At 49.8% G+C, this 12515-nt stretch overlaps 1 protein-coding gene across 1 annotated transcript; it reads right to left on the bottom strand.

Moving 5' to 3' along the window:
- Window positions 1-8051: 8051 nt before the first annotated feature.
- Lat (linker for activation of T cells) lies at window positions 8052-12494 on the bottom strand. Its single transcript, XM_008823973.3, has 12 exons — window positions 12134-12494; window positions 11938-11965; window positions 11801-11835; window positions 11474-11561; window positions 11281-11345; window positions 11157-11186; window positions 11008-11071; window positions 10841-10935; window positions 8815-8877; window positions 8670-8732; window positions 8467-8568; window positions 8052-8284 (listed from the first exon to the last, which is right to left on the bottom strand). Exons 1-11 carry the CDS (start codon window positions 12234-12236, stop codon window positions 8474-8476), a joined length of 729 nt encoding a protein of 242 aa, XP_008822195.1. The 5' UTR covers window positions 12237-12494; the 3' UTR covers window positions 8052-8284; window positions 8467-8473.
- Window positions 12495-12515: the final 21 nt, after the last annotated feature.

Raw genomic sequence — 12515 nt, 5'->3', positions numbered from 1 at the left:
AGACAGACAGGCAGAAAGACAAAGGAAGAGAGAGAAACAGAGAAAAGACAGATAAGTGGGAGATGCCTGTGAGAAGGGAACACACACCTGTATCCCAGCACTGGGGAGGTACAAGTAAGGAAAGCAAAAGTTCAAGGTTATCCTCAGCTACACAATGAAATCAAGGGCCAGCCTAGGCTACATGAGACCCTGTCCCAAAAAAAAGGAAGACGAAGAAGAAAGAAATGGGGAGACAGAAGGTCAGAAAGGACGGAGACACACACACACACACACACAAAGGAAGGCAGAGGCAGAGGCGGGGACACAGATGAGACAGAACTGAAAGTACTCTGTGGGAGAGGGAGAGAAGAGGGCTTGGGGTGTGGGGTGTTGGGGGGGGGCAGAAACAAAGAAAATTAGTAAGCTTGTGAGCGGTGGGAGAGGGTGAGAAATGCTCAGCACTACCAGGTATGCACTGAGGAGCCCACAGGGAGGCGGGGCCCAGGAAGAGGCCAGAGAACCCTGCCCCTCTTCCTAGGCCCTAGGGGTCTGCCAGTCACCCTCCAGGTAACCTCTGTCCTCCCTCTGGCTGGACAAATCCTGTAGGGGAGGTACCCACCACATTCGGGGACATGGATAGGCTCCTGGGTGCAGCTCCTGGGGACAGACCAAAGAGGGGAGTGGTGAGCCTGAAACGGGATTCAAAGCAGAGCTGCCAGGCTGAGCCTGACCAAGCCTGGCCACCCGCTGTCTCTGAGCCTCAGTTTCCTCATTTGCAAAACAGTAGCAGTAAGAGCCTACCCAAGGGTGTCAGCCTGGACAGAATGTAAAGTGTGAGGTGCTGCACATGACACATGGCAGGTGCCAGAAGCCAGGGCCCTTGATGAAGCTGATGCTCCCACAGTATCCTGTCTCTATGAGTCAGGACGCTTTCATTTGCAAACAACAGAAACGCAGCTGAACATCGAGGATGCAGGAGAACTGAGCATTCAGCAGTTAACTTCTCTGGTGGCCTGATTGTGAGCCTCCCTGGAACCTGGCCCTCCATCTCTCCCTGCTGTTTACCTCCTTGCTGCCTTCTCTGAGGCTGAGCCCCTCATTACAGTCCCTAGCAGCTCTGGGCCTTTGTCCTCCTGGTTGAGTAGTCCCAGCAGAGAAAGGCTCTCATCCCAAGCTGTCTTGCAAAAGCCCATGTGTAAAGCAAAATCCTAACACCTGTGAATTTCTTTTGTTTTGCCTTCATTTTCTCCTTCACTGACCTCTAACAGTATACAGCCTCCCTCCCTCTGCCTCAAAGTAAATTGTGCTTTTGTTAATAACTTTAGAATTTGCCGTGTGGCCTTAAAGCCATTTAACCTCCTGGGCCTGTTTCCTTGGCTACAGAACGAGGCTTCTCATACTCCACACTTCCAGGTGATGTGAGTGTGGTGTGACTCACACAGTAAGTGTGGAATGTATGCGTGTCAGCTGCTGGTTTTCTTCAGGAACCTTCTAGTCCCTAAGACTGAGAGTGGAATATGCAACAGTAACAGGCCTAAGTGGGTCAGCACATAGAGGTCTACTGGCCAGCGCTTGGCTTGGGGGAATCTGTATCCCAATATAGCCCAATCAGAATAATTTCAGGGCTTCTGCTGCGGATGCTGGCACATTTCTCATGGGAACCTGGATGCCATCCCTAAAGTTGCCAGACCCATTCTATGACCACACAGGCTGCTATGTGAAGATGGATTCGTAGAGAGCTGAGAGTTGGGAAGATGGCTCGGTGGGTAAAGTGCATGCTGGGTAAGCATGAAAGCCTGAATTCAGACCCCTAGTACATGTATAAGAAGCCAGGTGTGATGGCAGCCTGCCTGTAATCACAGTGCTTGGAGGAGAGGGGGAGCAGATGCAGAAAGATTCCTGGGCACCATTGGCCAACCCATCTAGCCAATCAGTGAGACCCAGGTTCAGTGAGAGACCCTGCCTCAAAAAAACAGGAAATAGGGCTGGTGAGATGGCACAGCAGGTTAAGGTCCTTGCCGCCAAGCTTGACAACAAGGTTCAATCCCCAGGACCCACATGGTGGAAGGAGAGAACTAACTCCTGCAAGTTATCCTTTAACCTCCAATAGTGCTCACAATAATTAAATAGATACAATTACAAATATAAATAGGTTGCATGTGGTGGCACACACCTTTAATCCCAGCACTTGGAAGGCAGAGGCAGGCAGATAGATCTCTGTGAGCCCAAGGCCAGCCTGGTCTGCTGGTGCCAGCCAGCCAAGACGGACAGTACCTGAAAGGGGGAGTGAGGATTGAAAGAAAAAACAAGAGACAGAGAAAAGATACTTGGGAGGGCTGTCAGTAGAGACTGCAGCCCCTGTTTATTTCAGCTCCGCCTTTTTATACAGAAGAACTCAGTTTCAACAGCTGTTTTTCCCACCTGTATCTGGGGGTCAAATACTTGTTGTGAACTCCACCATATAAACACATTCCTCCTGACTTGGCAGATTAGGTCAAAACACAAACTCTAAGTAAACAAGCAAGCCTGCCACAGCTCAATGTACATAATGGATTAATAGCTCCCAACACTGGTCTACATAATGAGTTCCAGGCCAGCTGGAGCTACAGGGTGACCCTGTCTCAATACAACAACAAAAATTTGATTTTAAAAGCCAATAAATGTCTTTTTTTTAAATAGAAAGTAGGGGGGGGCTGGAGAGATGTCTAAGAACACTGGCAGCTCCCATGTGGCAGCTAACAACTATCCTTAACTCCAGTTCCAGGGAATCTGACACTCTCTTCTAGCCTCCTCCTGCATGACAAAGATGCACTTATATACATGCAGGCCAAACATTCATACATATAAAATAAATTTTTTAAAATAGGAAATAGGGTAAAGAATGATAAAAGACACTGAACATTAACCTCTAGCCTCCACAGGCACAAGTACATACACATACACACACCACAAATTTTTTAAAATTAGAGAAAAGAGAGAGAAGAGTTTCAGATGACTTGGGCCTCTGGCTCCTGAACATGTGTATCCTCAAAGGTTCCCAAGTCCCACAGAAATCCAGTGACAAAATTGGGACAGGTATGGTGAGACACACCTGCCATCCCAACTCTGGGGAAGTGGCTGCATGTTGATTCTGCAAGAATTCTTGGGGTGTTTTTGCTTTCTTAAATTTACTCTGTGTGTGTATGTGGGGTCTCTCCCTTCCCTCGTGGGTCGTTGGCCACCGGTCCATGAGGACAAAGGGAGCAGAAGTGACGAACGGGGTCAGGACGGCCAGTGAGCACTGACAGAAGAAAGCCCTTCTGGGGAGGCAGGTTCAGTGATACAAACAGCTCCAGACTCAATGAAACATCTCCGTTTATTCAGTGGGGGTTAGGGAAAATATAGTGTGGAGGCAGTAGCCAATGCTTCAGCTGATAGGTGCTCACAGTATGCTTTACTTACATGTGGCAGTAGGCTCCTATCATCCGACGAGCAATGCCTAATTATCATATAGAAAAAAACCTGGGGGCAGTTTTTACTCCAGGTAACTATGCCAAAGGTCATGTTCCAAATAAGGTCAGGCATCTGTGCTTGGCGGTGCTTTCCAGGTAAGTCAGACAGAGAGCAGGAGGCCCCCCGCTGAGAAGGGGAGTCCTTCCATATAGTGCTGAGCCCCTTAGAGCTATCCGGACATGGAGGAATACAACCCTAGCAGCAGGGTTCCCCAACATGTGTATGTGTGCAGGCACAGACACCGCACCAAAGTACAAATGTGGAAGCCAGGAAGCCAGAGAATAACTTGCAGGAGTCAGTTCTCTCCTCCCATCATGCAGTCCCAAAGATTGAGGTCAAGTTGTCTCTTTTGATGGCAAGCACCTTTACCTGCTAAGCCATCTGGCCAGCCCAGTTTTTCAATGTTTTGTTTGCTCTGTGTATTAAGACTTTTGTGGTGCTCAGGATTGTGGGGCCTTGTACATGCTTGGCAAACACTCTATCACCAAGCCACACCCCCAGCCCAGGAAGCCTTTCTTGAGAAATTTCTCACAGGACTCTGGTCACACTGGGCATTTTGGGAAAGACTGCCCTAAATGTCACAAAAAGTCTAGGCTCCTGCAGGAGTCACTACAAGAATGTCCTGTCCACAAAGCCCACCTCTCCGAATGTTTCAAAGGCTTGTCTCCACTGCCAGACCCTGCCTTCCTTTGCCCCAAGGCTTGCTCTGGCCACAGAAGCCCACTTGAGGAGAACTCAGGAGAACTCACACCACCCACAAGCAGCCTTCGACTACTGACTTCTGAAAGAGGGGTTATTGACACCCTCTGTGGAGTGTCCTCCACACCAGCTGCCAGAGGCCCTTCCTGGTAGCTGGCTGTCCTTACTAAGTACCCCCTTTCCTGCCTCCTCTACTAGTATATTCTAAGACTGCCTCACACATAAACCACATAACACTGGGGCTCTCCTTCCAAATCTACTTCTGAGAGAAGGGAAGTCAAGGGAGCCAATACCTACCTGTGACTGTTAGAAGCAAAAAGATGCCTTCCCCAGAAATTCTGGAAAATGTTCTCTCTTCTTTACTAAGTCTACCTTTTCTCCAACACAGAATCCAAGAAGAATCTGGTTCACAGCTTTCCTCTGTAGGGATTCCCCCACCAACCAGCCCAGTCCCACAAATGTCACTGAATTCACTTATCATCCCTCCTGGTTCAAGACTGGTGTAAACAACCAGTGACACCCCCTTTCAGGAGCCAAGAAACACAAATAGAAAAATTTAGTGACTTAAGGATGTCACTCAACACCTTCAACCACCAAAGCAAGAATCAGAGTCACACTCTGTACTCCCCATGCCTCCCAGCCTATGGCCAACCCATCACTGTGGTCCCTGCTATTCTAACCTGGATTGCCCCAACAGTCTCCTGTGCTCTCCCCACCCCTAGTCCATCTGCGTTCCATATCCAGCCTCCCCAACAACCAAGTCAGAGGTACTTAATAAAACACAAACTTGAGCATGTCATCTTGGGCTGCCCATAGTCTCCGGATAAAGCTTTCAGCCCCATCTCTGTGCCTTCTCCAGTCTCAATACACAGCATTTCTTTTAGTTCCTCAAGCACACCTCAGGACCTTACTATATGCTAAAGCCTGGAGCACTTCAATTCATCCAGGCAATTTATCCAACTGTCACAAATCAACCAGTGATTTGTAGCCTACTGTTCACTGTCTCCTACAGTGCCCATCCATTCCTTCCTAGTTCTTGATCTTAGTTATTCTGAAATCACCCAGATATGAAAACACTTCAAGAATAGTGATCAAGGGGCTGGAGAGATGGCTCAGTGGTAAGAGCACTGTCTGCTCCTGCAGAGGACCTGGGTTCGATTCCCAGGACCCACATGGCAGCTAACAACCATCTGTAACTCCAGTTCTAGGAGATCCAATGCCCCCTTCTGACCTCCACAGGTATTGCATGACATGGGTACACTTACATACATGCAGGAAACATACACACACACACACACAAATAGAAAGAAAGAAAGAAAGAAAGAAAGAAAGAAAGAGAAAGAAGAAAGAAAAGAATTTTTTAAAAAGTGATCAAACACTTGTGTCTCTCCTCCCCCATTTTTGGAAGAGGGGCAGTGCTGGGGATTGAACTCAGGCCTTCTAGAGTGCACTAGTACTCTATCCCTGATTTATACCTCCATTCCAAATTGCAGCTTGTTGAGACCTTTGTTGAACTCCTCTCCCTCTACCCAAAGTAACTCTGTCCTGAATTTAGTATTTCTCACTTGATTCCTACACCTACCTTGATATTATTACCTATGTGTCCCTAAATGATAGACACAAGGAAAGCATCCCTAATCCAAACATCTGAAGTCTGAGATGCCCCCAAACCTGAAACATTTTGAATGTTGACATAGTGTTCTGAGTAAAAAATCCACTCATGACCTCATGGAGCAGGTTGCAGTCAAAAAGCAGGTGGCACTAAAACTAATGCATAAAGGTGTCTTCAGGGTAAATGTATAAGGTACATATGAAATGTAAATGAATCTCATGTTTACATTTGGATCCTTTTCCCAGGATATCCAAATATGAAAAATAGAAATCCAAAATCTACTTGGAACTTGTGGTCCAAGCCCTTCAGATGAGGGATCCACAACCCGTTCCACATCTTTAATGACACATACAGCTTCCTTTGTTGTCTCAAGGCATGTTCTGTGGGTGGCACCTATCTTGCTGGTGGGCCTGACTCACTCGGCTGCTGTTGTCCCACCATGTGGCTGTATCCCAAGCATTCTCTAGTGATGGGTAGCTTCGTTGCCTTCTACTTGCAGTGGCTACTGCCTCTGCCCTGCGCTGCTTGTGCCTGTAATCTGCTAAATTGGCAAAGGTTCTACTCAGGAACCCACTAAGCAAAGAACCTGAAAATCTTTAGCTTTACTGATTGTTAGATCATTCAGCAAGGCAGTGTGTCAATATAGCTCGCTAGTAAACTGTTCTTGGTATCGCTGCCTAGTCCTATCTCCCACCCACCCACCCACCCACCCCTGAACCCCCGCCAACTGCCTACAACAGGATTTAAGACCATCAGTTTATGCCCAGGCTTCCCAGACCCTCCCTCTCCAGTCTGCTCCAGCTGAGTGTCTTAGCTTCAGTGGCCAGCAGTCAGCATTTTGCAAAGTAACCAGACTAAAGAGGCCAGCAAGCAGCAGTGATGACTCTGGAGGCCCAGCTCTGATCAGAGACACTTTTTTTTGACTGTGCATCATTGAACAAGTCACCTCACCTCTCTGAGCCTGTTTCCTTACCTTGCAAAATGGAGAGCCTGGACATAACTGCCAACAGGGAAGTCAGTGATTAATGAGAGCAGTGCCTACCCTGCAGTTCTTACTACTGTTGCAAGCCAGGGAGAACAACTGTCTCTGTGTACCTAAGAGAGCATCATTAGTTATAACACAGACACTCCATCAAGGTGGTTGCAGACACACTGTCATTCACTGGCCCACATGACCAGGAAGCTGTGGAGGTCTTCTTGCTCATCTGTGATTAGATTCAGGAAACTGGCCATGTCTTAGCCACCCTCTCCTTCCCCATGGCTTCATTCACAGGCAGGCCCTCCAAGAGAGGGCTTCAGAACCACATCCTCCTAGCTCAGTAACAGCTGGGATCAAACCTGAATCCCAGGCAGCTCCCACTGCCCAGTGGGCCATAGGCCCTGGCTGAACATGACACAGTGCGGGAAAGAACAGGCTCACCTTCCAGGGTAAAGGTCTGGATTGGCAGCCTCCAAAGCTACAGAGTGGAACTGGGAGAAGGGTGGACCCTGAAGGAAACCAAGGGAGGTCCCAGGATATGGGAGATGGAAGCAGGCCAGGCAAACAACCAGATTCAACAGACCACTGCCCACCCCCAAACCAACCAGGCTGGCACCACAGCAAGACCTGCAGCTGTGGACCCTCACAGCAGCATAGAAGTGCACTGGCCCCACATGAAATTTTCAATTGCCTCAGTCACTTTTTTCTTTTTGTCTATTTGAGACAGGGTCTCCCTCTAGCTACAGCTGGCCCAGAACTCGCTATATATATATATAACTGGCTTGGATCTCAGAGATCCACCTGACTCTGTCCCCCCAACCCCCATGCTGAGATTGTACCACCACAGCCAGCTCTCAGTCATATTTTTAGGGGTGAGATGGGTTCTCACTATGTGAACCAGGCTGGCCCTAAACTCCTGGGAGCCAGCAAGCCTCCTACTTTCCTCTGGAATAGCTTGGATTACATATGTGCACCCCCTGCCTGACTTGTTCAGATAATTGTGAAGAAGTTTCACTGAGAACCACCAAAAGGAAAGGGCTAAGAGAGCCTACTGTGGTTATCAGAGAGGGCCAGCCCCTCGTTCTATGGACAGAGAAGAGGGTCGTCAAGGAAGATCTTGCTGCTGGTGTGCACTTCCCACCCAGAGGTGCCCCACACCATGCTCTAGCACCATCAAAATCCCACCACTCAGGAAGCAGAAGCAGGAGGAGCTAGCCTAGTCTACATAGCAAGACCCTGTCAAAAGAAACCAAAAAAAAAAACAAAAACAAACAGGAAAACTGTGGGCCACAGTGGCCTTTATTCCGTGACATGGTATAGCTGGGACTACAGAGGTTCATTCTCAGGCTTTGTCTGAAGGTGCAGAGTATTGGGGGACACAGACTGGACCCCAAAGTGACAATAAGTTAGGGGATATTCTCAGGCTGTTGTCCAGGCAGGGCTCAAGTAGAACCCCCAGAGCCACTCCCAACTGCCTAGTTCAGGCCTCCCAGCAAGGCCAGCACCAGGACAGGTGGCTGAAGCTGAAACACAACAGGGGAGGGGAGACAGGGAGGATGGGGGTCAGGAGGTCATGGACCAGTGGGGAATCCAGAGTACAAAGGATGTGCCTAGGTCCAGAGTACAAAGGGCGGCCAGGAAGGGGTCCTCCAGGGAGGGCCCAATCTGGCAGGCTCCAGTCAGTCTGGGGACAGAGGCTGCTCACCAGAATCTCAGTTAACCTCCTGCAGGTTCTCATAATCTGGGGTTTCCTCTTCCTCCTCTCCCTCCTCTTCTTCATTCTCTACTTCCTGGGAATCCAAGGTGACTAGGAGGGGAAGGAAGAGGAAGGGACGTTTGGTGTTAAGCCTGTAGGCTACCTGCCCAAGGCAGCTCCCCAGCTCCTGCCCCTTCCACCTCAGTACACACCCAGCTCAGCCCTGGTCTCCTGCTGTAGTTCCTGGGACACATTCACATACTCCCGGCTCCCATCTGTGGAAAGAGGTCAGCAGGAGGGACGGCCATGGGAAGGCCACATGGAAGGTAGGAATGGGCTATGGGCAGGGTCACTTACCCAGAGATGCTTCTGCGCTCTCCTCACTCTCAGGGACATTCACATAATCTTCCACTGACTCCACTGTGGGAAAGCCATTGCAGCGCTGTCACCAGAAGACCCTCTGCCAGTCACCAATCCCAAAGCATGCCCCCCCCCACCAACTCAGATCTCCAAGTTCCTGAATACTGACAGGTTGAGGCTCGAACCCAACCTGCCCCAAGCCAATGCCACAGGGATACAGAGGAAATAGGAAAAGCAAGGGTAGTTGCCTGGACAAGGGCAAGGGCCATGGAGGCAGAAAGGGATCCACTGGACCAATGGTAGTGGGGAAACGAAGTGACGGAATAGGACTCCAGCACAGTCCCCAGGCTGAGAAGCAGGGATCAGAGAAGTTTCCTAAACTCTCTGTGACTGAAGCTTCTCATCTATAAAAAGGGTTCAAAACAGGACCTGTCACACAGGATTATTATGGGGATTAAAACAGTAAATTGCAAATAGTCTGTCATACACTAAGTGTTATTAAATATCTATTAATAAACCTAGAGCTGGGCATGGTGGCACATGCTTATGGCTCCAGCCACTCAGAAGGCAAAGGCAGGAAGTAACTTGAGCTCAGTAAGGGTAAAGATCAGCCTGGGCATCACAGCAGCAAAACTACATCAGCCAATCAATACAAATGAATAAATAAACCCCACCATAATACAGAGACAGAACTGAGCACAGGAGGGAAAGTAGCACAGGGCACCCAGGAACTGTGAGGTTTTATTTTATACAGCATGAGATCCTAATAGGCCATGAAATAGGTCCTCAAATAGTAGCTCTTTCAACATCTTTGGGAGGAGGGGTGTATGTGTGTATGCAAGTGTACATACCCATGAACAAGTGTAGAGGCCAGAGGAGTTACCATTACAAGTCTGCCAAACTGACTAAGTCCCTATAACATAACCCAGCAGACATACCTAGTATGAATGAATGAATGAATGAATGAGTGCATGAATGATATGACCCTATAACATAACCCAGCAGACATACCTAGTATGAATGAATGAATGAATGAGTGCATGAATGATATGAATGAATGAATGAAAAGACACACTTAAACAGTCTGGACCTCAGAAAGAAGTGGCCAATTATCTGGATTACAAATGGAGCCAGGGTGAGAGTACAATAGCCCTAGGTGAATATAGGCAGATTAAGTCTTCCTAAACTAAACCTGAGTGCTGGTGTGCCACCACAGGTGAAAAACTCCGTACCATGCAAAGAATAAAAACATCGCATAAAGCTACCTTTAAAGCAGGGTGTGGTGGCGCACACCTTTAATCCCAGCACTCAGGAGGCAGAGGCCAGAAGATTTCAGTGAGTTCAAGGTCAGTCTAATATGCAAAGTGAGAGCGAATTGCAGACCAGCCAGGGGTACCTAGCTAGACCATGCCTCGAAAACCAAACGAACAAAATAACCAAAGCAGAGAAGAGAGCAGCCAAAAAGAAACTCGGAGCACAGTCAGTGGAAGACAGTGGGGGAAGAGAGGAGAGGGAAGGAGAGACAGCCTTTACTTAAAGTCCTTAGACATTTATTAGATGATCTTGCTTCCAAGAAACAAGAACAGGATGCTACGTAAAAAGAACACCGAGAAACCGAGAAAGAGCTTTTGGGCAAGAGAAATGAAATTTAGCTGTTCTCTTTGGTGGTGGTGGTGGTGGTGGTGGTGGTATTGTTTTGGTGTTTAAAGACAGGGTCTCATCATGTAGCCCAGGCTGACCTCAAACTCATAATCCTCCTGCCATAGCCTTCTAATGCTAGGATCGTAGGTGTGTGCCAACATATCCATCTGAGAAATGAAATTTTAGCAGAACAAGAAAATCTCTCAAATAGATAAAATGATAAAACAAAGAGGTAGGAAAGGCAAGAAAATCTGAAGTTAAGAACAGGGAGCCCAGTATCTGAATGAGGAAACCGAAGGGCACCGATCATCAAGGAAATGAGAGGGAAGAGAGCAGGAGCCCACAGCACATGAGGAAGGAGACAGACAGAACCCTGACTCACTGGAAAAGGCGCTGTCTCGAAGGCCAGGGTTGCTGGGTACAGGGGCAGAGGGAACAACAGGGCTGGTGGCTGGGGTGCTGTCAGGAAGAACCTCTCTGGAAGAAAGGAAAGAGGAGGGTGAGCAAGAGTGCCTGACCTTCACCCCTGCCTCCCACCCAGCCACTCACAGGTAGCCCTCATTGGGATAGTCTTCCTCGTCTTCATCTTCATCCACATTCTCACAGGCTGGCTCTACGAGTGATGATACGGGGTCAACATGACCCAGGACAGGCCCCAGGCTCCCCACCCAGCCCAGTACCCCAGACTCTACACCCACCCTGGTTCTCGTAGCTCGCCACACTGTTGGCTTCAAAGAGAGAAGAGAGAGGGAGACTGAGTCAGCTAAGGCTAGGCCTGTCTTCTGCCCCGCCAGCACCCCCCCACACCCTCTGCACCCTTACCATCATCTGAATCCTGCCGGGAAGATGGCATCCGGTGGGTACCCCCGGGGGGCTGTGGGGATCTCCTGAGAGTCAAAATTCAGGGATCATGTCTGGGTAGGGCTCTGGGGCAAAAAAGGTTACAACAGGGAAAGCGTCCCCCATCCTATAAGGTGAAGAGGCATCAGAGGAACTGGGAGTTCCTGGTACTCACGGGATGGGAAGCAAGTCTGGCTGCCTCAAGGGTGGGAAGGAAATAACAGGAGGATAGGAAGTGGCAGGTGTTCGGGGGACAGTTATTTCTGAGGACACAGAATCAAGCTTGAGGGAGCAAGTCTAGATACCATCACCCCGCCCTGCTCATGGCCTCAAAGAGCAGATATATCCCTAGAAACCCATGCTCTGGACAAACTGGGGGCTCCCGCCTCCCATCCCACCCCAGATAAAGGCCTCATGGGCAGCCTAGAGTGGAGGGACTGGAAAATGGCACAAACACACACACCCTCCCGCACCCTGGAGGTAGGCCTGGGACACTACTCACGAGGTGGTTTAATGAGAATGCTCCTTGGAGACAAACTGGCAAGAAAGAGGCAGCTTGGGTACAGGGCCAAGAGAGGTCCCAACCCCAGGCCCTCCATGGGAACAAGAAACACAAGGGGGACAGGATTGCAGACTTACCTCTCTGTGGAAACACTGTCATAGGAGGCTGAAAAGAGAAAGGGCCAGTGAGGCAGGATCAGGGTGGACAGGGGACAGGGGCCCTCAGAGTCCCTAGGAACAGGACTGAGGTAGGGACAGTTAGAGGAAATGAGGGGCTAGGGAAGGAGGATCCGGTGGGGTGCCCAGCATCCATACCCCATAGCTCCCTACTTACCTGGCAGCTCACGGCAACGCACACACAGCGCCACCAGCAGCGTGGCCAAGAGGGGCAGCAGGAGGAGGCCCAGCGTCAGGGGGCTTAGAGTGTCTGCCTCCATCTGCAGAATGCCTGCCCCAGGCCCAGGTGCACTGCAGCCCCTTTAGGCAGAGCAGCAGCCAGGGAGTGGGGCTGCGTGGGCCCCAGCCTGGGGCCTGGTAGGAGGCAGCTGTGTCCTCCTTTGGGGCTCACGGACCCCACTCCCTTGCTGGGCTGAGCTGAGATCACTGCTGGCTTTGGAAAATGCTAGTCCCAGGGCCTGGGGCACCAGTCACCCACTGCATGGCCTGACCCCAGCTACCCCCTGCCTGATCCCTGTGCCCAGGCGTACCTGCCTCTG

This window comes from Nannospalax galili, unplaced genomic scaffold (genome assembly GCF_000622305.1).
Source record: "Nannospalax galili isolate Female #2095 unplaced genomic scaffold, S.galili_v1.0 scaffold788, whole genome shotgun sequence".
NCBI lineage: Eukaryota > Metazoa > Chordata > Mammalia > Rodentia > Spalacidae > Nannospalax > Nannospalax galili.
The sequence above is the reverse complement of the archived record's forward strand: the minus strand, read 5'-3'. Positions and strand labels throughout refer to the sequence as shown.

Coding starts and splice junctions, on each gene's coding strand:
- Lat (XM_008823973.3), bottom strand. CDS start 12,236: ATGGAGGCAGACACTCTAAGCCCCCTGACGCTGGGCCTCCTCCTGCTG. Junction 11,346..11,473: donor CCAGACTTGCTTCCCATCCC/GTGAGTACCAGG, acceptor TTTGACTCTCAG/GAGATCCCCACAGCCCCCCG. Junction 8,569..8,669: donor GGAGACCAGGGCTGAGCTGG/GTGTGTACTGAG, acceptor TTCCCCTCCTAG/TCACCTTGGATTCCCAGGAA.